The sequence below is a fragment of the Agelaius tricolor genome, unplaced genomic scaffold (genome assembly GCF_023055355.1).
Source record: "Agelaius tricolor isolate 1412-34295 unplaced genomic scaffold, bAgeTri1.0.p SCAF_11, whole genome shotgun sequence".
NCBI classification, from domain to species: Eukaryota; Metazoa; Chordata; class Aves; order Passeriformes; family Icteridae; genus Agelaius; species Agelaius tricolor.
In genome coordinates this window covers 20,602,704-20,629,031 of record NW_027269271.1, presented here as the reverse complement: position 1 = coordinate 20,629,031, position 26,328 = coordinate 20,602,704, and the positions used below count along the sequence as shown (strand labels likewise).

General features: G+C 38.9%; 1 protein-coding gene across 9 annotated transcripts in view; it reads right to left on the bottom strand.

Moving 5' to 3' along the window:
- Positions 1 to 26,328, bottom strand: part of ST3GAL3 (ST3 beta-galactoside alpha-2,3-sialyltransferase 3) — a 172,739-nt gene that overhangs the window by 111,878 nt on the left and 34,533 nt on the right. For 5 of the 9 annotated variants that reach the window (XM_071436548.1, XM_071436545.1, XM_071436544.1 and 2 more), the window contains exons 3-5: positions 21,002 to 21,049; positions 19,098 to 19,232; positions 11,867 to 11,909 (exon numbers count right to left, since the gene is read on the bottom strand). The exons of 1 other annotated variant lie outside the window; for it this stretch is intronic. In XM_071436548.1, coding sequence (XP_071292649.1) covers positions 11,867 to 11,909; positions 19,098 to 19,232; positions 21,002 to 21,049 — 226 coding nt within the window. The remainder of the gene's footprint in view (positions 1 to 11,866; positions 11,910 to 19,097; positions 19,233 to 21,001; positions 21,050 to 26,328) is intronic. 3 more of the 9 variants (XM_071436554.1, XM_071436552.1, XM_071436550.1) reach the window with 2 other exon arrangements.

Genomic DNA, 26,328 nt, shown 5'->3' with positions numbered 1-26,328 from the left:
ATACCAATTATTAGACTAAACAAAAAGCATGAAATCCAGAAATTTTATTTTCACAGAAGACAGCTGTTTAACAAAGAAAGACAAAGAAATGAAGATGACTGCTCCCTGAGTTTTTGATTATTTACTAATCTTTGGACAAAAGACATATAACCTAATGATGAAGTAACTTGCTGACAATCAACACAATTTCCAAATGTATATTACTATACTTTTATCCTAGTTTCCATAAGTCCAAAATTACTGGGTTTCCATCCTCAGTGATAAGTATCAGCATTCTGGTTTTACAGATAGGAGACAAGGATAACCTAATGGAGGATAACCACTCAGTTTGAAGATGGGATGTGTTAGCACTCAGTAGCCAATAAAAACTCTCTCAGCAGCCAGTTGGGATTCCTAGCTCAACTCCTTTTTCAAGAACCTTCTAAAGAATGTCTCTCTTTCTCCAAAGCCAGAAAGTAGAGTGCACCCTGATATTAGGCTATGTATTCTCAAAGCCTGCAGAAACTAAATGCTGTGATTAGCTATTTAAATGCCTCTTAAAAACCACTGTTAGTGCAAAGGCCATAAAAAATGAAGCAGCTACAAGCCCACCAGGAAATAAAATGCTCACCTATCACATCAATTTTTGCCAAACAAAGGAATGAAGGAAGATAAATTGCAGTGTCATAATTTTGTTGCTGTAACCCATAAATCTTCCTCAGCAACACTCATCTGTTACATCTACAAATAGGCAATGCTTTGTTTGGACAGGGAACAGGGTTTTTCTACTTATAGTATAATGAACTCAGCAGTGTAAGTCCAGAAGAGACAAACAAGTGCTAAAGAGATGAGAATAAATAATTCAATCCAATTAGAATCCAGGAATCCTCTGCTCAAACTGACAGGAATCAGTACATCTGAAAACAAAGATACTTCCCCAAAGCCTATAGCTGTGGGGGGGAAAAAAGGTCACCTAAGAATTCCTGGAGCAGCCTAGCCAAAATTACAGTTGTATGTCTGTGGATAATACACTTTAGTAGATTTGAGTGTCAAAATCCAGCACTTAGCAGTTCTAAATGCCAGATGAGAACATCAGTCACACTAAGGTTTTAATCATCAAATCTTCCTTCAGAAAAATGTAGTTAATTTCATTGTAGAATGCACCAGGCTATGGACTCAGCATTTTGCTAGGTGTAGAGCACAGCAGAATAATATGGAATATGTCAACCATGATTTATTATTCACCATTTCCCATATCGTTGAAACATCAAGCATAATTACCCTGAAGATTGTAAAACAGACAAAAGGAAGCACTTGTATAACACACAGTATAAGCAGATTTCTCCACATCAGTATGTTACCAGACACCAGATATATAAATGGGATCAAAAGCTATTAAGAGGTTTAACAACATCCCTAACTTGGGAACCCTAAAGCTTCCTCCCCTCAGAAGCTGGAGAGCAGACCCTGGAGCAAGGACAGTGTCACAGTTGTGTATTTTTCTCCTTCCCAAAACTAGGGGAGCACTTTGAGACAAGATATTGGAGCAGGTGAGTCTTTGGTCTGGCCATTTGTATTTTCCAAAAGAAGTTCAACCCTTTCTGTTGCAGCAGCAGATCTATTGCACAGACAGCTGGAAGACACCAAACCTTAGGGGAATGAACTCCACTTGGAAAGATCTCTCTCAGCAACTGACAGAGATGGAAATCTAACACGAACACTTCACAACATCCTCCCTTTTCAGTTTCTTTACTGAAAGTTCTTCAGTAACTTTCCAGGGCTAAGGGTGATAAAAGCTGCCCTTTAAACTCTTCTTTGGAAGGTCTGGACAGCCTGGGAAAAAATAACAACTTAACTCCTCTAAACAAAAGAAAAAGCCAACTTGACATGGCAAGAGTGCTTCCCCCCCTCTCCAGACTGGACTGAAATTCAGAGAAAAAAACCACTGGTCAGTGAATAAAGTGCTCTAGATGGTATGCAGAGGTGACCTCACAATTGGGGAATGTGGTTTAACAGTAGTTTTAAAAAATGCTGTATATAGTCATGAGGTTTTGAATATTCCTCACTCCTCTTTCTGAAACAGTAGTCCAAAAAAGGCTGTCTCCACTGACCTATATTAGAGACAGATGTCATGAATTCAAGCAGACATCAATTAATTTAGTAAGTACCACACTGAAACCTTAAGAAGAAGAACGCTACGGGAGGAAAAATGTTTCCTCCAGAAACTTTGCTGTAAATACAGAGCACAACCCTGTCCTGGAAGAACCCTTGCAGTTACTGTGACTAAAAGTGCCCTCACAAAACTAAACAAAATCCAAACTGCTTTAGGGAAAATAGAGAATAGCAGCAACCTTTAACAGTAAGAACAGCTGCAGAATCACTAAGATCAAAAAAGACCTGCTGTTTACTCCATACATTGTTCTAGTGAATGTTCTTCTGCTAAGATAAATGCCTTTTTTTTTCCTTCCTTGGCTTCAAAGAGCAGCTGTTTGTCTGAAAAGGCTGCCTAACCAAGTGCCTAAATTGCCATAGGTAAGCACCATGAGTCAGAGAACTCAATAAAGTTTGTCTCAAAGAACTGTGAATAGTTCAATTAATCTGACTGTCCTTCATCTTGTATCATCATAACTCCACTGAACAGCAGCCCTAGATCAGCTGGTTATTCATGGCTCTGAGACAGAAAGAGAGAAATGTTTTTTTCCAAATTGTTTGGTGAACAGGCTAAAGGAGAGCTCCAAGGCTGAGCCATAGGTTTCCCTTGTTAACTAACAGGACCAACCCTATCCTCTCCTTGTTAATTCACCAAAACAGCAACACTTGACAAAATCATCTGAGCCAAGTTCCAAGATGTTAAAATGCAGCTTTGACTCCTGTACAGATCAAGAGTCCTTGACTCAAACAGTCCAGTGACACAACCACCTTTGGGAATTTCTGCCTTCGATGATATAGAAAGAGTCACTAACAGAAGATGAAAGGGGACAGGAGGAAGGCACCTGGCATTTTGCAGCTGTACAGGCCACCACTCACAGCTTTGAGGTCTTCAAGATTAACTCTTTTAAGGAGCCAGGGAGAAGATATTTCTAAGTAGAAATTTAGAAGTCTGAAATCAACCAGAATTATTCAAACACATTCAACATGGAAATTTAAAACACTGTTTGTTGGCTTTTCAGTTTATTCTTTGATGAGTTGGAACAGATTGCATGGCAGACAAGGCAAGAACAGTACATACATGTTCTCAGTTTTCTGTCCCTCCCTTTGTAGTCCTGATTCTGATTTCTTAGAACAAGAGTGGGGCTGCAAGCTAGTGTTAGCAGTAGCATTTCTCCATGTTTTCATTTCTGCTGTGAACTGGGAAAGAACCCCATGAGCTTCTCTGTAATGTTAGAGTAAAAAGTATTAATTAAAATTAATTTAATTGCCTGGTTTTCTCAAAAGCAAGTAGAGAAAACCTCACCTCAGCCTCATAATTTATTTAAACACCCATAACCTCAAAAACATCTTACAGCAACAACTGCTATAGGACTCCTTCTCCAAACATGTCACATCAGACACTGCTGCCATTAACCTTCCTGCTGCAAAGTAGCCTTCATCATGTCTTGTTTATTGCAATGGGCATCACACACCATCACCTCTTCCACCAGTCCTAGTCAGGTCTGGGGTCCTTTGGAGTACTTCTCCAGTGCAGATTTCTCCAGGATGCCAGCAGCAACATCATGCTTCCTGAAGGAAAAAGCACATCCTAAATTTATCAATCTAATCAAAACTTACCTTGTCCTTCAGTCCTTGAACAATAAAATAAAGAGGTCTTTACTCATCACAACTTACTATCAGGTTTCCAGTCTTAAGACTGAGAACAGACCAAGTAAAATAAAATACCTCTTGGATTGTATTTAATAGGGTTCCTCCAGTGTCCTTCATTCCTCTCTTCTGCTAGACAGCTCCCAAGCACAACAATAAGGCTTCTTCCATTCTCACAGCATAATAAGATATTGTTTTCTTACCTAACAGATGCTAATCACAGCTGTTAAAAGTAGGTCTTGGTTTTACTGTCCTTCCTCAGCACACAAGAAGTCTGTATGTGTTTGTTCCACTAAACTCTTCCCTGCCTTGATGACCTGCTACATACTCTAAAATTTATGTATGGCAATCTTTGCAGAATGAGGCAGACAGCAAAGCTTTGATGTCTCTGGTCACATGATAGCAATACAGAAAACAAAATTAGAGGCAGACTGAGTATACTATATATGTCTCTTCCCATACACTCCATTTACAAAACCTCCTCAGAGCCAGCTTATACATTAAGGGCTGACAACTGAACTGTGTCTGGATACCATAGCAAGTGTGTGCTTCAGACTAAGTGACAAGCTTCAGAGGAATGCTTGATAAAATAGACAATATTCACCTGTTGGAATACACTTGATTCCCACTCAATCATCTGATAAGGGCTCCCTACAACATTTCCAAGAAAACACCAAAGGGAAGTAGGTTTCCCTCTGGAGGTGGAACTTTGCTGGCCTTGCAGGCAGGCACAGAAGGGTTGATGCTTGGTGATCACACACACACCTTCAGGATTTTCAAGAGAGGAAGCTCTTGCATCAGTTTAAGGATAAGCTCATAACTGCTTTGATTCAATAGAGGCAGCAACACATCACTGCTTCCACAATGTGTGCTGCTGCTTTGCTCTTTATGACCAAGATCAGAATGAAATGATGAATGCCACTGTTTTACCATAAATTTCTATCAAAACCAAAATCTTTTTAACTGAAGTTTTGCAAATAACCAATGCTTAGATAGCCCAATTCATTCAATTTTTTGAAGTTATTCAGGGAAGAAGAAGATCTTTCTAGGAAGATATTTTGTCTCTGAGTTTTAAAAAGGATCTCTGAAGGAAGAAAATTAAGTGTAGCTTTTAATGCACTCTTATCTCAAGAAAATAAAGGAGCATGATGACCTCCATGCCATTTATGAGCTATTAGATATTCCCTGAACAGCGTTTTGCTACTAAAGCAAATTTAGCCTTCTGTAAATGCAACAATTGTAAAAATTTTTGCACGAACAACAGTACTAGAACAACAATAGGAGAAACTTGTAACTAGTTGTAACCATATTCAATCCTGGAAAACAAATAAACAAACATTTAATTAGGTTGATGCTACTTGTGGTGAAGAACTACAAGCAAAGTAAGCATTTCACCTTCCACATTCAAAGGGGGGAAAAAAGAACTGAGATTTCCCAGTTTTATGCAACTTGTCTGCCTGGTTAGAAGAACACAAAATGGACAAACTTAGGCCTAAGACATACATATCAAGAAAGAAATCGATCTCACACATAGCAGGCACCTTCATGGATACTCACATGAAAAACAAGCCCATCTTTAAAAAGTGCTCATTTTTTAGTGTGCACAATAACTGGAACTATAGGTATTACTTCTTTTTTCTCTGTGGAAACTCATATTAGCAAATGTGCTATTGATCTCAAAACCAAAAATGGGTTGAAAAGATTATGAGTCATTACCTTTTGCTTTTAAAATATTTGCACTTCAACTTTCTGCCAAGGATATGGAGAATCCCTAGTGTTTGAAGATTTATTAATACTCTGTAGTAGTCCAAAAAGTCCTCTGCTATTTCTTCAGAAATTCTTTCAAAAATCTTATCCAGACATACCAATTCTAAAGCACATAAACTTTGGTATCTACTGCTTGAAATTTTATTGTTAATATTAAGGAGAACATTTTTTCCCTTCATCCAAGCTGAACAAAACTCTGCATTTACTGCACACTTCTACCTTTTCTATTAATACATTATCACTGTCTCCCCTTATACTCTCAATAAAACTATTTTTCCATGAGCATTTCTTTCTTATGAAACTGAACTTTTGGGGCAAACAGTATAAAACTGGTCTAAACAATGCTCAGCCATTCATATTTCTTGCTTTGCATGCTTTTCCCACATGGTTTGATTCATAATTACTTCCAGCTTCAGGAAACTGGCCCTTTTAAAGGCACCAAACATAAGTTCTTGACTTTGTTTGCACTTAACAAATCAAGCAATGAATCAATTCTATCTAAGCTGCCAGCAATTCTGAATTCTACAATTTTTATATTCCTCTTCATCAATTGAGACTGTGTCTAACACAGGAATCCCAAAGTTACATAATAAAGACTCACATAAAAAATCCTTATCAGAATGACAAAGGATCAAAATTGAAACAAACTGAAATGAATTAAGAAGGGCAAACCAAAACCAGGGATGGCAGTTACATCCCACCCAAATGTGGGAGAGGCTCAATGGATGAACAACAAACAGCCAGGTAACTGAATTGCTATAAATAGCTTGGGTTAGTTTTCTTAACTATTTCAATGCTCAAATAATTGGTACAGGATGGAAGAGATTAGGTAGAAGGAGATGAATTAAAAATCTAAAATGAAAGAGAAATAAATAATTGCCAGAAAATTACCAGTGTGATAAAGCATGCTAAGCCTTTAAATAATCTTTCAGAAAAAGCATCAGGAGACTCTTCATGTGATGGTCAGAATCCTTTCACTTAGCCTGTGAGAGACACTCTTAGTCTTGGACAGGGCAGGATATCATTGGGACTTCTCACTTCTTTTCTTTTGTCCCTCATTCAGGATTGCAGGAATACAAAAAGACAAATTGAAAAAAAACCCCAGGGCAGAAAGAAATCCCACAGCACCAGGCATGGGGAAAGTCCAGCATTCCAACACGTTTACTGCTTATTTTTACAGTGTTTAATGGCAAAGTACCACACAAAGACACAAACAGTTTCAAAGCAGCCTCCCAGCCTAGAAAGAAAATGAGGGGAAGGGGCTCTGTTTCAGTTCTTCATTATTAAAGCTCTGAAGTAAAGAAATTTCAACAAACATAAGTAACCCAATCTGTGTGTTTCCCTAGCCCAAACTCCCTCCATTTTTATGGTTTTTTCAAAGTCTAGATCAAGTTTCATTTGAGTTTGCAGGGTGAAGGTTGTTATTTCTGCCTTCCCCCCCACAAGACACAATTTTTTTCTCTTTTCTTTTCTTTTCTTTTTCTCTTTTCAATACAAAATTGAAATCATCATGAATATTCAAAAAATCTTTGTTGCACTTTCCCAATCTATTCTATACTGAAGAAATATGTAAATACACAACATTACAAAATGTCTAGCAAAAGACAAAGCCTGTTGGAAAAATATTCCTTCTTTTAGTTAAATTCTGCCTAAAGATTCCCAAAGTACGCAATATAAAATATATATCATATAGTTAATAGGGTGTACTCATATAAGTTAATATTATATTATTGTGATTAACTATAGTGATCATATAACCATTTTTCCAATTGAGAAGGGCAACAACTTTTTTTTTCCTATTCCTACCTTGAAAGAAAATGATAAGACCCCCTGTTTTGAGTGCAAAATGATTCCATGAAACTCACATGTATCGCCTAACATTTGTTAAACTTTATGAGTGACTGGTTCTTCCCCAAAGTCAAATCCTGGTAAGATTTTTCCATCATTCATTAAGTGAGATTTTGACACCCAAGGTTTTGAACTGACTATGGTGGAAGGTCAAAAGATCTACCAAGTTCCTAAGGGGAACTTTTCTCTGTTGGAAGCATCAAACGCCCACTGTACCTGCTGACGTCTCTATGAAAGTAGCTTCTGAAGGATGAGTTTGAAAGAGGGGCAGAAGCAGTCGCTAAGCTTCCATCCCACTGAGGAAATGACACACCAGCAGAGCAGGAAGGAAAGGTGGCACAGAAGCACAATGCAAGGGAGGAGCCCCCAAATAACATGGGTCACAAAAAAGGAACTTTTCATATGCTCAACACAAGTGAACCTACACTTGCCATCAGGCAAGGCAGACTCAAAGCAGTCATTAAGGTGACTAAACCAAGCATTCAGAGAGTACTAAGTAACAGAAGAATGACAATACAACCTTCAGCTTGGCCCACTTAATAAGCCTTAAATACAGTCTATAATTAACTCCACGTTCATGATCCTCCTTTGGAAATCTCATTTAATTCAATGCAAACATAGATTCTGCTTGGGGAATGATTCAGAATTTGTAGTGAATGAGACTCTTGTTTCTAAGACCTGGCCAGTCTCAAAGAACTACTACAATATAAATATTTAATAATAACAAAAGCATGCAACTCGTTGCCAAGCACAGATGTTAGAAGTGACTGCAAATCTTGGCGTTTGGTGGCACCCAGTAATCCACTGGCTGAGTCACCAAAGTGATTGATAGCCTTAAGTTGTTCAGGAACTATTGCCCCCCCCCCCCCCCCGAGAATGAAAATCTGTGAGTTGTATCAAAGTTTTTGTATAAGCATTTTTCTCTGCACAACCAGCAAATGTTATCCTTACAGGTTTTAAAAAGGTTCCTGCTGCTTGGGAAAACTCTTTAGCAGGGAGAAACAGATGCAACTGGCCTGTTTCTATACTTAGTGCATATTTTGTTTTGATATTCTAATTCTGGTAAAGATGTTATGGCTATTACAAACATAACTAAAAGATAAATTCCTCTTGCAACAGATCTTTTTCACTAACCTGGTCCTAAGGAGACTTAGGTCTTGTTTTGACTAAGGGAACAACTCATTCATAAACTGCATTGTGTATGGAAGTCCTCAGCTTTCCATTCACCCTATGTGTCATTAACAATCTCCACCTGGATACCATCCTGCCCTTTAAAAGCTGATAGACTTTCTAAAGAAGAGCTTTCCCAGGCTCAGGCATCTTCCACCTCAATATTCTTCTTTCCAACAAGACTGGTCAGAAGCTGTTATTTCCATGAAGCCTCCATACAGCATCTTTAAAAGTGGCCACCCCTCACAGGTGAGATTCCTGTCGATGCCAGCCTCCCTAATTACAGCCAGGCATTTCTCAGCTCCCACAGAAAACACTACTCAAGTGCTTCTGACAGAATTCCTTCCAAAGTGAACAAATCTGGTTTCATTAGCATTTCCATGAATTCAGGGAGAACAAAACCATTACACTCCTGTAACCAGAGCAGACTGTACTATATCTGAATAAAGGCCCTGGACAACTGCAGGGTAGAGGACATTAAAGTAGCAATGCACAAAAAAAGCAAAGATGCAAAGGCAAATGGACACATTACTACTTAGTTATGTCAAATGTTTTCCTTTGTATGACATCCAAAATGCAAGTCAGAGCACTTAAGGTGTAATGCAGATCTACCTTTGTAGAAAATGTTAGTCTTGTGGGCCATTAGTTTCAATGGTATCAACTGACACAGCCAGCAACAGGTTTTGAGCAAATGAAAGATTAAGAAAAAGAATGCAAAGAAAACTAATTGTTGCCCTAAGTGCTTCAAGTCACACAAGATTCTCACATGCTGTCAATTAAGTGAACTCTATAAAGTTATGATTTATGGCAAGATTCCACCAGAGTGATTATATCACAACAACAGACACAATTCAATTATTTCTGCCAGTAAAGTCATCAGTGCAGAACATATTACCCCTTTCAACTCTAAGCATTTTTTTTTAACCAGAAAGTGCTTCTGTGATGGTACCATCTTGACTCCGTCACAGCAAGTATTTTTAACCACTAAGTCCCACTGAATTCAGACTGTACTTAGAAATTTGGTACCACAAAATTTCTGACCAACAAAGGTGAACTGGTAGAATGGTAGCTAAGTCCTCTACACTATCAGCCATTTTTCTTCCCAAATTTATTTCTTACATTATCTGGTATTTTCAGCCATTTTCTGTCTTCCGTGTTATTAAAAAGAAATAAAAGAAAGAACAGAAAAAAATCCAGAATAATTCAGGCCAGAAGTGAAGTTTGCAGGTCATCAGCTCTATTCTCAAAGCAGGATCAGCTTTAATTTTAGAGAAGAAACAACAAGAGAAATAAACAACCACAACAAGAAAAGGGAAAAAAAACCCCAAAAATAAACACCTAACATGGCTGCAGTTAAAAAAGAAGTTATTTCACCTACATACAGTACTTGCTTTCTTTTTCCTTAAGCTAACTTCTAGTATTTATTTTAATCATGCTGATTTTGTTACAACTCTTTCTAGAAGTTAACTCTAGGACTTTGAAAAATAAACATGGATATTTAGAATATATATTTTTAAATAGTCAACAAAATCTTTTTTTAATCAAACCAATGGAGAGTTTATAATGGGTAGGTTTTAAGAAAATAAATCAGTGCTCTGGAAGCCCTCTAGCAGGTAAAAACCTCACTTGGCCTCATGCTGAAGGATAAGAAAAAGCAGACTGTGCCTTGGAGTGCTGTAATCAAACAGGTAAATCAGCAAAGAAGGGGAAAAAGAATGGAACAGAGGCCTGAGGGGACAGAAGACTCAAGGGATTTGCTAAAAGCACAATGAAAGGGACAGAGCAGGCAGAAGGAGAAGGAAGAGGAAGACTGAAGCAGTGGTTTGGATGCAGCACAGACCGGGATGACAACTGTGTGTGGACAGTCAGTGGGCGTGTTCAATAAATTGGACATTACAAAATACACAGAAATAGCCTGGAAAAAAACAATCAGTCTAGTTAAAAAGCTAAAAAACATTTTCCCTCTCCAACACCCAGACATTCACTCAAAGGTTACTTTACCCATTTCACAATTTTGGATTTGTCTTTTTGCTTTGACTTCTACATGTATAAATTGAAGGTAATGTATCAAGTGAATCTCATCTATGGGTACACACACTATTGTTCCTGAATCACTACAATGTCCCAACACAGAAAATTTAACAAAGAAAATGGGTAAATATGCCACCAGCATGGGTTCCAGAAAGCATGCAACAAAAACTGTGTAGAACACTACATTGAATGAGAGTAGAAAGAAACCTTGAGCTATTCATGCACTCAACGCTATCCTTCCTGACCACTGAACAAGATACAGAACCTTTGGAGGAAAATTAATAAACAAATAATCAATATTCCTTCTTTCTCATATGCATTCTGAAATCTTTTTGCCATATGTTAATACAACTGAGTTTATGTACCCAGTTGCATCTGCAAAAGAAGTTCCTACCTAGAGACTTTCTCATCTCCTGCAAGCAGCAATTCCCAACACACTTAGGAGCTTTTATTCCATTATGGAAGCTCACAGGCTGCTCATGATCACTAAACTGAATTGTTTCACCCTATAGGTACAATGATATTTTCAAAACATTAAGAATGGGGTTCATATTGACATGACATGCTGTGCAGGGGATGCATTCTCAAGTCATTCAAAGCCACGAGATTGGTTCTGGACCCTTTTAAGTAGAAGGCTTTTAGCAGTGTTTTTGCTCCCAATACCAAAAAATTCCGTCAGGTTGCTGACCCCAGAAACAGGGTGGCTACTGACCCCTAGTGTTCGGCAACCCAGGTTCAATTCGACTGATTTAAGGCAAAAAGCACGAGAAGCATCTTCATCCTTCAGCACTGCAGCGTCCTTCTGACATAGCAAGAGGTCCCTGCCTTGTGCTGAGGTTCCTTCCGCTCTATTTCATCAACAAAAATAGTAATATCCATTTTGAAAGGAACAAGTAGGAAGGAAATATAAACTCTTAAGCATCCCAGCAAATTGTAGATTCACATTTCTTCTGCTTTCACATCTGTAATTCATTTTTCATTTGGAAGGTTAAGAGAAGGATATCTAAAGCAGACTGACAGTCGTGGCTTCAAGTGGGTATTTATAGACTCTTGATCAGTTATTAAGGAATTAATGACAGTGAACCACAATCCAAGCTGGCCTGCAAAGCCCAGTGCAAGGAAAGGAGCTGTAATTGCCAGGTTGCTGCAGGACTTGGCTGTCCCAGGAAGAAGTGTAGAGTCTAGTGAGCCAGCTGCCTAGGTGACATAAAAGTTGCTTACAACAGAAAGCTGCAACTACAGAACTGAAGAAGAATCCTACTGTTCTACTTACAATTTTGAGTCCAGGTTCAGGAGAAAGCCCAGTTTGTCATATTCTGGAAAACAAAAGCAAAGGACACAATATCATAAAAGCTGCAAGAGTCTCCTCTGCAAAAGGCACCAAAACCAAACAGCAGCAAGTCCTTATAGCAGCTGTTAACAGATTATTGTTACTCCAAAGTATTCCTAAATTAACATTTCTCAGTCTCCAGGAAATACCACAGCAAGAGAACACATGGGTAACCATTAATTCAGAAATCACCAGAATTAAGCAAGCTATCCAGAGTGATAAAAAGTATTACTAAAACCACTTAGGCAGTGATAAACAAAGCTTTCCTGCTTGCTGTACAAATAATCTTGACACTAAACTGTATGAAAAACATTCCTCCTAAGTTCTGATGTGTAGAGCTTTGAAATTTTTCTTCATTCCTTGTCTATTCCAACCCACAACTTCATAATCAAGCAGCTCTTTTTCAAGAGAAAGGTTTTCACCACTCACAGTGGCAAAAATGCTTAAAATTCAGGTGTTGTCCAGTATAAAACTGCAAAGTCAGTTTATGCCATGAACAGGGGACAGCTACAGAAACAAAATCATTCAGAACATCTGCAACTCATGTACAAAATACAGCATCCCTGAATATATTGTGATCTTGTAAATCAAACACTGGATACAAAAATCAAAACTATTAGAATTCACATGAGATACACAAGGAAAAGGTGCAGTGTTCTTCTTCTGGGTTAAGCTCAGGGCCTTCCTCACACTGAGGACCTCCGGGTCTCACAGCTATACAATAAAAAAAAATACAGAGAAGTAAAAGATAACTCAATCAGAGATTAAAAGAAACAACAAGAAAAAAAAAATCTCATAAGCTCATAAGCTTTTAGAAAGACCTCACTGGAAATACAAGATTACTTTTCTCACGAGACAACCCTAGGATTTCTGGTGCAGTAGTTTACCTCTGAAGATCACAAGCTTTTCACTCTCACTTACCAGCAGAACAGCCAAGCCTAAACATGTACCTCAGACACAATGATTGCACCAGACTGGCCAATGTAAACTGTGCCATTGGTTTCAATCCCATTAGGGTTTAATTCCTGAGCCAAGGCAAGTATTCTATTTGACATCACTTAGGTAACAGAAGCTGCAGAACACACGCACGCTTGATATTGGCACATAGTGTCTGTTCCCTGCCAGCACCCGAGTGCCACCCACCATCCCCACTCCACCTGTGCATCTCTCCTCCTCTCTTCACATACTGACAAGTTCTGTTTCCCCCATGTGCTGCTTTCCTCATAATTTCTTCCCAGTTTATTCCTCCCACAAGAAATTATGTCCTGTACAACCTCACCTCCTCCGCCAGTAGGATTGTGCATAGGAAGGTATCCACTCCAGAAAAAGAAAAATGCCTTCAATTTTTATTAACCCTTTAGACTCCCAAAACTAACATCTGTACTAAGGAAACAACCACAAAGATTTTTTTTAATAACTCTTTTTTTAAAACCATCTATAGCCACTGACCCATCTGTCATCAGTCTTATCTCATTCAAACCAACACTGCCTTCTTCCCAACAGGAAATACAAAGAGAGGAAATGCAATAAGAGATACATCACCTCATGTACAACAACATCCTAGACTTTCTATTAACTCAGCACTTTATCAGCTTTGCAACCAAAGCACCAGAACACAGTCATGAGCTAAACACTAAGGACAGACCTCCACTGCAGTGTTTCACAAGATTCATCTTCTGTTTGTCACAACTGTTTCACCTTCCCTAGGCTTTAAGTTTTCATGTTCACTGAAATTACTTTGCACTATCTTGCAACAGGCACCTCCAAAAACAAGTATTACAAAACAAAACAACATTTCTGGTTTCAAGCCTGATGCAGGGGTATGTTCTTGATTTTCAGTAGGGTCTAGAGTACAGTTTCAGGCTATAACATCAAACCAAAAGCATCCACGCCCCTTCCTCTTGTTGGCAGGTGAGATGTGCAAGCTACTGCAGGCAGAGAAATGCTGCCCTCACCATGGGCCATCTCACTCTCATGGGCACTTTTGGAAGTCAGCATTACTATTAGCTTAGAAATCAATCTCTATCACATGCTGTTTCCCCAGGAAAGACACTAGGACCCTCCAAAATTACAGATTCAAAGTAATTTTCCTTTTTAGTAAAATTGGAGTCCTGCTACAGACTTCCAGTGTCATTTACCTGTATCACTGCAAATACAGGGGCCAAAAGTCTGCCCACATGCTGGCTGGAAGTAGCCTGGATTCACAAAAGACAGATAAAGTCCCAAATATCTGAAGAAAGCCAAACACACAGAGCCTAGCTGCAGGAAAAGTCAATCCTTGTCTGGAGTTATGTGTCTAAATTAAAACAAGATGAAACACAGATCCACACAATCAAAGTACAACTGACTCTAAAATACAGTTTGGTCAGGGTGTGACAATTACAGGAGAGGAACTGAACTGATCACATAGTTCACAGCTCAAGAAAGGGGCAATCCCATTCCTACCTTTTCCTCCATTGAAAATAGAGGTGGCAATAGCCTGCCTTGGCACTCATGCCACCCCTCTGTGCCCTTACAGGTTGCTTCCTCCTCCCATAACCTTAGTTTAAAGCCTTACTCACCAAGTTAACCACTTGATATACAGAAATATTTCTCCTCTTTTTCATGTAGTGGAATAAAGAAGTGCTGGAATATTAGAGAAAATAGAACAAAATAGTCAGAGAGAATAAGGTAAAAAGACTTCTCCACCAAAAATCAGCTTGGACCAGCTGGCCATGTTAAGTGTGGTTTGATGTTGGCCTCCACCAACATCATCATGATGATCTTCCCCCAGCACCCCAACCCTTAGGGGTCTCTGCACTGAAGGACAATGCAAAGCCACTCACAAGTACAGTCTGGAGAACTCCCTTCACATTTAAGCATGCTGGTAGGTCTGATCCAGCCCAGGCCATGTCTGACCCACCAATTTCCAGACCAGACACTTCTATGGCTCTGTGGCACAGGATCTGCTTTTAAGGCAAAAGATGAGTAAAGGTAATAAAGAACTTAGTTTGCATCCCCTGGAAGAACATCACGGAGTAGTCTGAACAGAACTTCATATTATCAGCTCAGAGAAGACTGAAAGTCCCATGAAGGATAAAAGTAACATTATTAGAAGAGCACAAGTCATTCTAAAGATCACAATCACCTGTGCTAAGGACCCACAGATCTCAGTTGACAAGGTGGTACAGCAGTGCACAGAAGCACAGAAATGAACAGGGGAAATGAAGTTTCATCATGAACCATCTTGCATTATAAGAACAAGAGGTCATCTTAGGTCAAAACCAAAATGCATTTCTACATTTCCAGGAAGATCAGAACTGAATTAGAATCTAAGAACTGACAACTATTTCATAATAAAGCATGTAATTGGGATTACATGAACAGAAATAGAGCCAAGCATAGCAATTTCTACAAATTATGCAAATCCTGTGCCAAATTCAATGTTGGCATTAGCATGGAAATTCCTCCAAAGAATCCAACAGAAATCCAGCTACCAGGCTGCAAGTGAGAGATGCATTGTTTCATGTCTGAAAACTCCATGCAGACCACCCAGGAAGCCATAAAGTCCAGTGTACAGTATCTAGCCAGTATTCAAGTTGCCTCTTGTATCTGCAGCCAATACAGCTATAAAGAAGCAGAAATAGAAAATTAAACCTTTTTTTTTTAAAGACAGGCTATATGCAGTTCTAGCTCTGTGTTTAACTGATAATTGCAAGTACAGGACGGAAGGCAGAAGATTCAGTTTTGCTATTTTATTCAAAATGTTCGGGTTTGTCAAAGAAATCAGTATGATTCTCAAGAGACAGAAGTCCTATCAAGGATGCTCAGACCACCCTGATATATTTCATCCTGTCCAGTGCAGTTTGGTCTCTGCAGAATTGAGGATCTATATGAGCCAAGCCCTGGTCACTATTCACATGCAAGTTCTACATCTGCAGCAAAGGCCACAAGTAAAATAACTTATTCTGCAATGAAAAAGGCCAAACACATCACATTCACCTTCGACTAAGAAAACACATATGGACAGTTATAAAAGTTCACCAATGTAAAATAACTCTGCTAGAACTCGAGAGACAAGAAAGAATTAATGAAAAAAAGTCATGTTAAATGGATCAACTGAAAAGGACAAAAGAAAGCTTTTATTGCAAGGTTAAAAAAATAGCAGTCAGGACTACTGAGTAACAATCAAAGTACTGGATAAACAAAGACTTAATGTTACATCCTTTCCTTAGGATTTTCACTTTAACCTCTTCAGAGAAGGAATTTACTGGTGAAAACATTATCTTCTATTTAAATAACCAGGGAATAAAAAAGACTGCAAAGGCAAGTTCAGGAGGGGTACAGCTGAGGCCACCTGAGCTTCTCAGCACAGCCCTGCATGGACTGCATGCAGGTCTATGCTTCAGTTTCCTTCTCACCTGCACTGAAGCTTTTGCATATGCATTTACCAACCTTTTTCTGCAGGTTGCCAAGTGACATCAAGAAAAACACCAAGAAAACTGGTAAGACAAAGCCCAGTCCATGGTGCCTTTCTCTGCTCTGTAGCAATCCACAGAAGGAGCAGAAGTGCTCAGCCCGTGCAGCCCAGCACCAGAAGCTCACCTCATCAGTCTACATCTGCACATCCTAATAAAACTATAGCTACCTCCAATGGCAGAAAAGCAACTGACTGCTATAAGCTGAATTTAGGAAAGACTCTGATAGGAAGATGAAAAATTTCCTCCTATGATCTGCATATGCCCTTTCACTTTTGCCAGGAAGTCATCTGTTTCAAGCCACACTACAGCCTTTGCTGAACAGTTGTTCCATTTGCTGCTATGAGTCCACTTGGCAAATGGAGTTAATGCTGCCCTACTGAGTCTCCCAACATACTCTTTATTCTATAAAGCTTATTGTATTTCCTAATAAAAGTCAAGAACAATATTAACAAACCAGTAATCTATACTGGCTTTTAGTGACTTACAAGATGTGCTGATTTGATGCAGAGATGTCACATGAGAGAGAAAAATCACATTGAAATATTTTTAATTTGAGGCATTCATTAAGCCACTTCTTGACATTTGCACCTCAAATCATTCACAGCTGTATTTTCAACTGGAGGAATAGAGCATTAATAAGACAGATGATGATACTGGACACACTGGCAAAGTCACATAAAGACTATGAAACTGCTTCATGACAGTCACTGGCAAAGATTCAAGCAGCTCCCACAGTCTACACTCAGAAAAATAAAGAATGAAGTAGAACTTCATTAATCAAGAATGAAAAGGAAAAAGCATTTCTGCAGAAAAAAAGCCACTAAAACCAACAGAGAAAATACATGTATTTCCCTTTTTTCTTTCTGCCTTACAGGAATGAAGAAATATACAGCATAGTAAGTTCATCTCTCCTTTCACATCGTTATCACATAGTGCTAAGACAGAAATGCAATTTGGTGAAAAACCCCAACACTCTAGAACCACATCAGCTCCAAGCATTAAAGTTGCTTTCCTCAAACTAAGAATGCCTAAAGTTAATTACCACTGACCTGAAAATCCAGGAAATACCAGAGTGTGCAACTGTAGACATTTGTACTATCAGAATATAATTGAGAAATCAAATAAACAGCAAAGAATCTTCTGCAAGTCACCAATGTTTTTCTCTTATGCTAGGAATCTATCACTACCCTATAGATTTGATACCTCATTCAGACACATTTCTATTCCTGGCCTCCATCCAAAACATAGGCAAGCAGTCACCAAATTCACTCTGGAGTTGTATTTGGTAGGACAGACACAGGGTTATTCTCATCCTTCACAAAATGGTTATCTGAGCATCTTCAGCAGCTGTATGGAACAGAGAAAGTTTCCTTCATAGTTCTCACAGCTTTTCCCAAAATGTTTTATGGACTTTGACTTAAGGAATCACTAAGAGCAAACTCCAAAAGAAGCACAGATTTAAATTCTCAGATGATTACTCCACTATCAGGGTGAACTCAGCATTTGGAAGCATGGTCTTACATGTGGGCTGTCACAAGCACATGAGCTGCAGCAGATAGCTACTCTAAACCAAAGTCTGGGAATCCAGAAGAGTTAATACAAGTATTGAGTTAATACAAGAGTTAAAACAATTTGAGCAAGACCTAGATAACACTTGCTCTCTTGTAATGTTGGAACTAGCACGTTTTAAGCCTGCAAGTGAGAACATCTGCAATGAATCAGTGGTCAGTACTGCAATCAAACACGAGCATAACCTACAGCCCAAAGGTATTCAGTATTTTCAGCAAGCACAGTAGCATCTGGGAAACTTGCACATCCAGTGCACTCCTATCCAAGGCTTAGAGAAGAAAAAATTAGCTTGCTGTCAGACACAGGAGGTAGGAAAAAGTCTTGAACAAAAATAGCAGGGGTATAAATCTAACTTTCAAGGTCCAAAGTTTGATTTGGTAGCAACAAAGTAAAACAAAGTAACTAGAGAAGAAAGAAAAAAATAAAAGAAGCACTAGCTGACTATGGCAAGTGAATGAAATCTAGGTCTCCTCAAACATCCTGTATCCTGATTGTTTCCCCAACTTCAGAGCATGACACCCTTCTTTCTGAAATGGTTTCAGCTGAAACACTGGCCTAGACATAACATCAAACACTTATCTCAGCTGCTCAAGCTTTATCTTTTAAGGGAACAGACAGCCATGAAGAGAATTACAAAAACATCTGGACTTGTGAAGGCTGGACCACAGCATGAACCTCATGGTTCAGCCTCACTCAAAACACATTTGGCTCACATGCCCTCTACCCAATAATCTCCTATGAAGCTCCATAGCTTTAAAGCTCCATAGCCAGATGAGCTTCTGAACACTCAGTTCAGAAAGTTTATCCAGAAAAACCTAGACAGTGTCATTAATCTGAGTTGCATAAGGACAGATTTCCAGCATTTCTAAAAACTGAGACTTGCATGTGGGACAAAGTTAAGAAGGACAGTCAATTCAAGTATGATACAGAAGCTGCAACAAGACATTGCCCTTCACATGGCATGATTAACAGGTACTAAAATGCACTTCTAAGCTGTTTAATATGCAAATATAAGTACCAGTTTTAAGCAGCATGAAATCTTAACAGGGAGACTATTATTCTCAGCTGGTTTTGACTAATTAAAAAAAAATATATATGTAATTTTATGTTTCAAAGCATGTAACTTTAGCTGAAACATCACCTACTGGGAATGGCTGGGCCTGGAGCTGCCATGGTTTCTGTGGGTTCTTTCTGGGCTCTGTCTTTTCCTGGGTCTGCAGCAAGGTGAGATGGGATGGACAGCGGAATCACAATAGCCACAGTTTTTCTCTCTCTCCTTCCTGTTCAACAAGGAAAGCTATCCCTCAGTTGGACAGATACCACACATCTTGACATCTTATTTAACATACCAGTTCAGAGCAAGGTCAACCTTGCAGCACAGTAAGTGCAAAGTACTAAACACAAGACCAATAAACATACAGCTTTCTTGGGCATTTCTGAGCCTCCTTTCTCAAATATATGAGTTTTCTTCACATCTCTTCAATGAAGGAAGTCAGTCTTGTTGCAGTGAAAGGGTTTACAAAAGATCAAGCCTTACTGTCTCAAATCCTAACCAATCCAAGCTTGAGTTGCAAAACACAAGCAGAACAAAGACCAGTTCTTTTAAAACAGACCCAGGCAGTGCATGGCTCACATGAGCCTGTCTCCCACCCTCCATATTAACAGAACTCCAAAAGACACAGAGCAGTTGAACTGTTTTTCATCACTAAATTTACTTTCCATTTGGTGGAAACATTTATGGTTAACTCCACAGATACAAAATCTGTGGTTAAAATTCAAGCAAGGGTATCTCAAACCTATGCAACTTCCTCCCTACTTCTGCAGACTGAAGAGACCACCACCCAATACAGGACACAGGCAACAACACACTTCAGTTATGACATATTAATTAGTAAGAGAGAATTAATAGGGGGTTTCTTTCCCCCATATACACAACAACATATCCATTTGGCACCCTAGAGATACTCCCACATCAGATCATGCACTAAGATTAGATCTATTTCCAGACAGAAGTTTTAGAGGAGATACAGGGAGAGTAGAAAAAGTTTGAGGTGTTTTAAACAAGGTAAGTTACTACCACTAGTTGAGGGGTTAGTAAATCAGATGTGTGTTCAAGCTTCAATGTTAGTGTCAGGCAGCAGGCTCTCTTTCAAAGAGTGCAGGCAGAAGACAGGTGCTATGTTGGAAGGCAGCATGTTTCCCCTATCAACCTAAGAGGAAAGGCTGGCAAGCAAGATAAAAAAAATCCAAGTGAAGGTTTTGTCTTTTATGGAAGACAATAAATATCCCCATCTTTTAAGTGTTAAGGGGTTTAAAGTTATAGGAGCAATTCTTAGTCTTTCCCTTGCACTTCATATATCATTATATACACACCATAAACTGAATTTCATCAAGTATTATGCTCACTATGGTGTGTCATGGCTGCAGCTTGCACATTACACACAGCCAAATGGAGAGTTACTGATCCAGTGAAGTGCTCCCAGCACAAAAGAATTTTTAATTTCTGGTTCAGTTTCATTGTAGGTCACGCTTAGGTTCCAAACAAAATGAGATTGGGAAGGATTTGCCCTGGGATTCAATAATGCTGGTCAATCTCCACCCAAAAAAAGTTTCCAGCCCTATTGGTTTAGTTATGACTCTTTCGTCTTCTCCTTCCTGGAAGCATTCCTCATGTTTTTCCCCAAATAACTCAACTGTTTGTTTAGCTGGGAAACTATCCTAGTAGCATGAAACAGTTTTTCTTCAGCTGGTAGGTGACATCATCTTAATGCCTTTCACATGAGAAGAGGAGCACAAACTGCATCATCAACACATGTCCAGGTCATTTCCTCGCTGGGTAAGGGAAGAGTCCCGCAGGTTAATCCTTGTGTCGTACTAAGGCTCTTAAAACTCCCACTGCACTTAGGAAAGGACCTATTTACTCTTTGGCTAGGTGGTTGATTACCACAGAAGTCTCACTCAGTGTCCTGCCTCCCAACATGGCTACCATGTCCAATTAAGTAGAAGCCTTGTCATGAGGTGGGAGATAGAGAAGAAGGCAATGTTGTACCTGAGCCTATTGTATGTCCAACGGAGTCAAAGGAAAGAACCACTGAATCTGTAACACAAGAGTACAAGTTCATTTTCCCCTTTTTTTCAGCAGCATTTCTTGCTGTAACATTTTTTTGTTATTTTGCTTAAGTAATTCCTTGTGCTCCCTTCTGGCAGGAAGCAGAACAACTTCTTCACCAACCAGAAAAAAGACCAGGCACCTAGCAAAGGTAGAACAACGCAGTATGCAGTAAATCACAGTGCTGTTAACCAATGAAGTAGCCACAATTCATTGAAAATAATTTAATTTTATGTCTAATAAGCTTGGTCAACTGAATCATAACATGCTTCAACTACTGGCCTAGAGAGTTTTTTCTTATCAAATGTATTCCCAATATTTTGTCCCCACTTAGAGGACTCGCCTGTTATGATCAGTTCTTCCCTGACATTTGGTTTGCTAAGCCAAGCACTTTGTGCTCCTTGTACTCCATGCTCACCACATTCCCCACATCTTTACTCACAGGAGTGACTTCCAACTCAATGCATTTCAATTCATCAATATCTTTTCACCTTTGCACTATATGCAACACATGCGCCAAGCATCAAGAAAATATAACCTCTCTACTTGATACCCTTTTATTTTTGTATCTGGGAATCACAACAAAGCTTTTATCCATGACTGCAGTGGCAATTCTTGCTCACCAGTTAATGCCTGACACTTTTAATCACTGCTTCATATGATGGGGCACCCTTTGCTTCAACTGTGGTTTAAAGACCATAGTTTTTATATATGCAATTTAAAATTTGGCCACATAGAAACTCTTAGTGCCTGCTTGCACTCAGCTCACCCCATGATCCAGACCCCTTTATAAGTCATTCATTTTCCTCACATAGGACCCTTCCAACCTAGAATTTGTTTGCAAAAGCATCGGTAATTATTTGATAATCTGTTCCAAGTGGAGATGCATTATGTTATGCTCAATAATATTCAAAAATAATAAATTTATTTTTTTAATAATAAAATAATAAATTTCCCCCAGCTTTATGCTTATTTGAGACAAACCAAGATTTATTTTGGTAGTAACCCTCCTGGTTTCCCATCTATTTTCATGGAAGTCCTGAGTGAAGGAGAAAGATGACCAAATTCTATTCCCCTACCAGTGGAGCAAAATAGGGCCCAGAACTTAGAGACAATTTGCCAATGGGCAAAACACAGAAAAGAACAAACCAGCACTATAGGATTAATAATTTTATGGCCTGAGAAGCTTTAAACTGACACAAAAATAGCTGAACTGCCTCTCATCTTCACCTAAACAAATGGACTGAATCCTTTGACATTTCTCTTTGTCACTCAGGTTTCAGATGCGATCAACTCATCACACATCCTTTGCAGCACCACAAAGGTTGCCAAGATGCAAGCCCTCAGTGCAAGGCAAAAAGATCAAGCACAAGAAGACTTAGTCTGCTGAAGAGCTTAACCTCCTGCTGCATCGCTTGAAATTTAGGCAGGCTATAGTCAGAGGCAGTTACCGTGTTAGAGCTGAAAATAACTTGACAGGACTGAGCCCTTGGTTTCTCTATATTTTACATTATCCTGGTGTTTATGTTCCAACTCTTAAAAATGCAATAAGAAACTGCTAATTTTCAAAATAAACACTGTTGTTTTAATAAAGGACTGTTAATTTGACTGGGCTTAAAAGAATTTAGAAAAAGAAGGTCTGTGCTGTCTCGGATCCAGCACTATGGTAGTAATATGAAAAAAATTAAAAAGAAGATATTACTAGTCTCAAAACTTACTCCAACAAAAATAAAAATCCATCTGGACTTAACAACTGTATTTCCTCTTTTGGGAATAAAATTCAGACATTATTATATTATTCTAAATAGCAAGGAGTTTAATTCATTTTAACTACAATAACTTCATTTGTCATCAATTTTAAAGTATCTCTGTGGGGTTCTACTTTTAAAAAAACTGTTGAGATTTTTATCAACATAAAGTACTGCTTTGTAGTTAATGTCAAATTTAAAAGTTGTTAATTTTCCTGAAATATATTTTGCATTCAAACACTGCACATGAAAATATTAGGATTTATCTAAAAATGCCTGAAAAGCACTGCAAGCACCAAATTAATAACATTATTGCAACCCACAAAATAGTATCATGTTTCATTCCCCTAACTGAGAACATTATCTTCCTCATATAAAAAAAACAATTTACAAGCAGATTAAGAGCTTCCTTTTCCAATCCAGTCCTTCATGCTACTATTAGTTTCAACTAATCAAATTCACTGTGAATAACCTGAATTATAGTCAACTTTTCCTCGACCTCCAGGAGTAATTTTACTAAATATGGATCTTTATTAAAACGCTGTGTTTATTTCTGGTATTAGCATTCCAAAAGTGAATAAACTATAAACCTGAAGAAGGCTGAGAAAATAATAATACGTCACCTTTCTTCTACCCCAAAAAGCTACTCACATCCAAACTCAGAGCTACAGGTTATTTCTGTCAGAAGTTGATGGAGATAAACGTTTCTTTGAAGCAAGCCAGATTTACTTGCAAATACACTGAGTTCTGCTTCACAGAACCCAAGAAGAAAAGTTTCTTTGCTTCCATTTTCAAATCTCTTCCAGTCATCGCTCAGTTCAAAATCTCCCTGACTTTCTAGGGGGTCTTTTTTGCTGAGACAAAGTAGCAGCTCTGTCTGTGCCCAGTGCCTTTCCCCAAGCCCCAGTGTGCTCTACCTTCCAAAGGCGATCTTCAAAGGCTTTATCTTTCAAAACTCATTAAGATACAATGTAAAACATACCCACTTACATGCACTCTTGCCTTAGGTGCCAGGAAATGTTTGTGCCTGAAGGAACAGTCCCCAACCTTTCAGATACCTATTTCCATAAATAAGCTTAAATTTTTGTCCTCCTGCCTTAACTGAAGGGCCGCCTTTATGCCTAAATCATGAAATCTGACACACAGTAACTTGCCAATATGTACAGCTTAAGGCTGCACATGCCACAGTGCCAGTCTTTTACATCTGTTTTCATGTTAACTACAATCTTTTTTTCAGTGGCTCTAGCAGCTTAAAAAAGAAAAGGAAAAAAACCCCAAAACAACACGATATAGCAAAATCCAAATGTAATTCTGGATCTTATCCAATCCATCAGAAGAAGCAAAGACAGCACAAGTACTCACTCAATTTAGAAGGCACTCAGTGCCAGGAATAATGATGGCTGAGACCTCACCAGCCAGATTGCAAAGTTGCTTTGGGTCACTTTGTGTCAACTTAATCCAAAATTGCATTGGGACTTATGCTCTGGGTCACTTTCCCCTCACTCTCACCATCCAGTTAGAGCATCACAAATTGGACCAATGTACAAATGTGCTCCATCATCCCCCACAAAACAGTGCTGTGCAGGGTTACCTGAATGCACTCACCACAGCCCCTTTGGAGTGTGGAGGAGTGTTGTATGAGACCCTGCTCCACTGCTGTGGAACCAACACAAGAGTCCCATTTCATTCAGGAAAAAGGAGCTCGAAGACAGACTCTGCCAAGACCCTCAATGCTGCTCTGGGAACAAATTTAAACTCATTTCCAACAATGCTCCATACAGGACCCAGAGCTGAATGTACCTTCAAAGGAACACAACTGGACTTGCACAGATCTATTCTGTAGTAAAATAAAAACAAAACCAAAACCCAAACCTCAAAAAAAACCCACCTGCAAGCTAATCTGTGATGGCTACATTTATTGCCACACTTACACCACACTCCAGCTAAGACATCCAGGTATGTGGACTGATTGTATTTCAAGGCAAGGGACGCACGTCCAAGTGTTGCTAACCCCTTACCTTTCTCAGGGCCTGGATAACTGTGCACCACACTCCCCTGTCCCCAAGACAGACAAATTAAATCATCCATCTTGCTGCATATATTGTGCACCTTAGCTCAGGGCATTTCTGGACACCAGCCTAGTATTTAACTGCTACTCATAACACATTGCTGTATCTTTTCCAGTACTCTGGTTTCTGAACAGAAAAATAAACGAAGATTTGGATCTTCACAAAGGAGTGATGATCCTCACCAACAAACTGCAGATTTGTAGGAGACAAACAAAGTCATGCTGAAAAACATCTGAAGTTTCATACTCTATGCACATCACTGGACAATCATTTACCATGGGTACTGCACTGAAGAGATGTATGGAAAGAGCTCTTAAAAGCCCAATTGTGTCAAGTTCTTAAAATAATTTGCAGGAGAACAATGGATTCATTTCCAACACAAATACTATCCTTACTTTGATTTCATAATTGAAGAAGATGCAATATACAAACTAAAACACAAGCAGTGACAACACATAATGAGAACTGCAAATATAATCCACATTCAAACAAGAACTGTACATAAACTGTATGTTTACCTAAGTGCTGTTTCAATATTTCAGTTAAGATTTTTATAGTAAGTCCCTCTGAGAAGCCACTAACCTTTTATTGCTTTCTACAGATTCTTCCTGCAAGGATTTGTAGATATTTGTTTCAACCTATTGGAAACCAAAGAAGCTGAACCAATAACTTCTCTTTTTTTTTTTTTTGGGGGGGGGGGGGGGGGGGGAGGGGAGGATTGTTTCGGGTTTTTTTAAAGAAAAAAAATGAAATGCAAAACCAGACTTCAGCAATAAAATAACTTCCCCATGAAAAACAAGATGATTGTGTGCTGCTTTGGAAGTGGTCCTGAGAAACCACAAACTGTCAGTCCCACTGGAATTATAAGAGTTTAATAATAAAGGCTTAACACAGCCTCAGTACCACATACCATTACAGCAATACACACCACAGGCCAAGCCAAACAGGGAATACAAGAACACATCACAACATAAGGCTATGATTTGGCACATCCTTACTCAGATGTTCAAGCTCTGAGGTCTGCATTGCTTTCTTACATGCATAATCAATGTCTCTCATTCCATACATCCCTGTTCTCCAGATACGCCGATGGAGAACTACAACCTGTACTTAATAATGTAATTTATACCTCCAGAGCTTGATCAGAGACCAGATATCCTGCAGAGCTGCATCAGCTGGCCTGGGGATGGCAACTGCAGTATTACCCAACAAAATTTTGATTCAGAGTCAGAATGAAAAGAAAAAAATGAGGTGCTTCATTTTTATCACAGAATTAGAAGAACATTCTTAAGGGTCTGCAATTCATCTGTCTCCTTTTTTTCTGCTGAGTACTGAAAAGTATAGGATCAAACATCCCAAGAGACATCAAAATTTATTTTCTATTTGAGATCAATATTCTGGAATGTGGCATACCAGAGAAGGAATATTTAATGACTGAAGCTCTTCATAA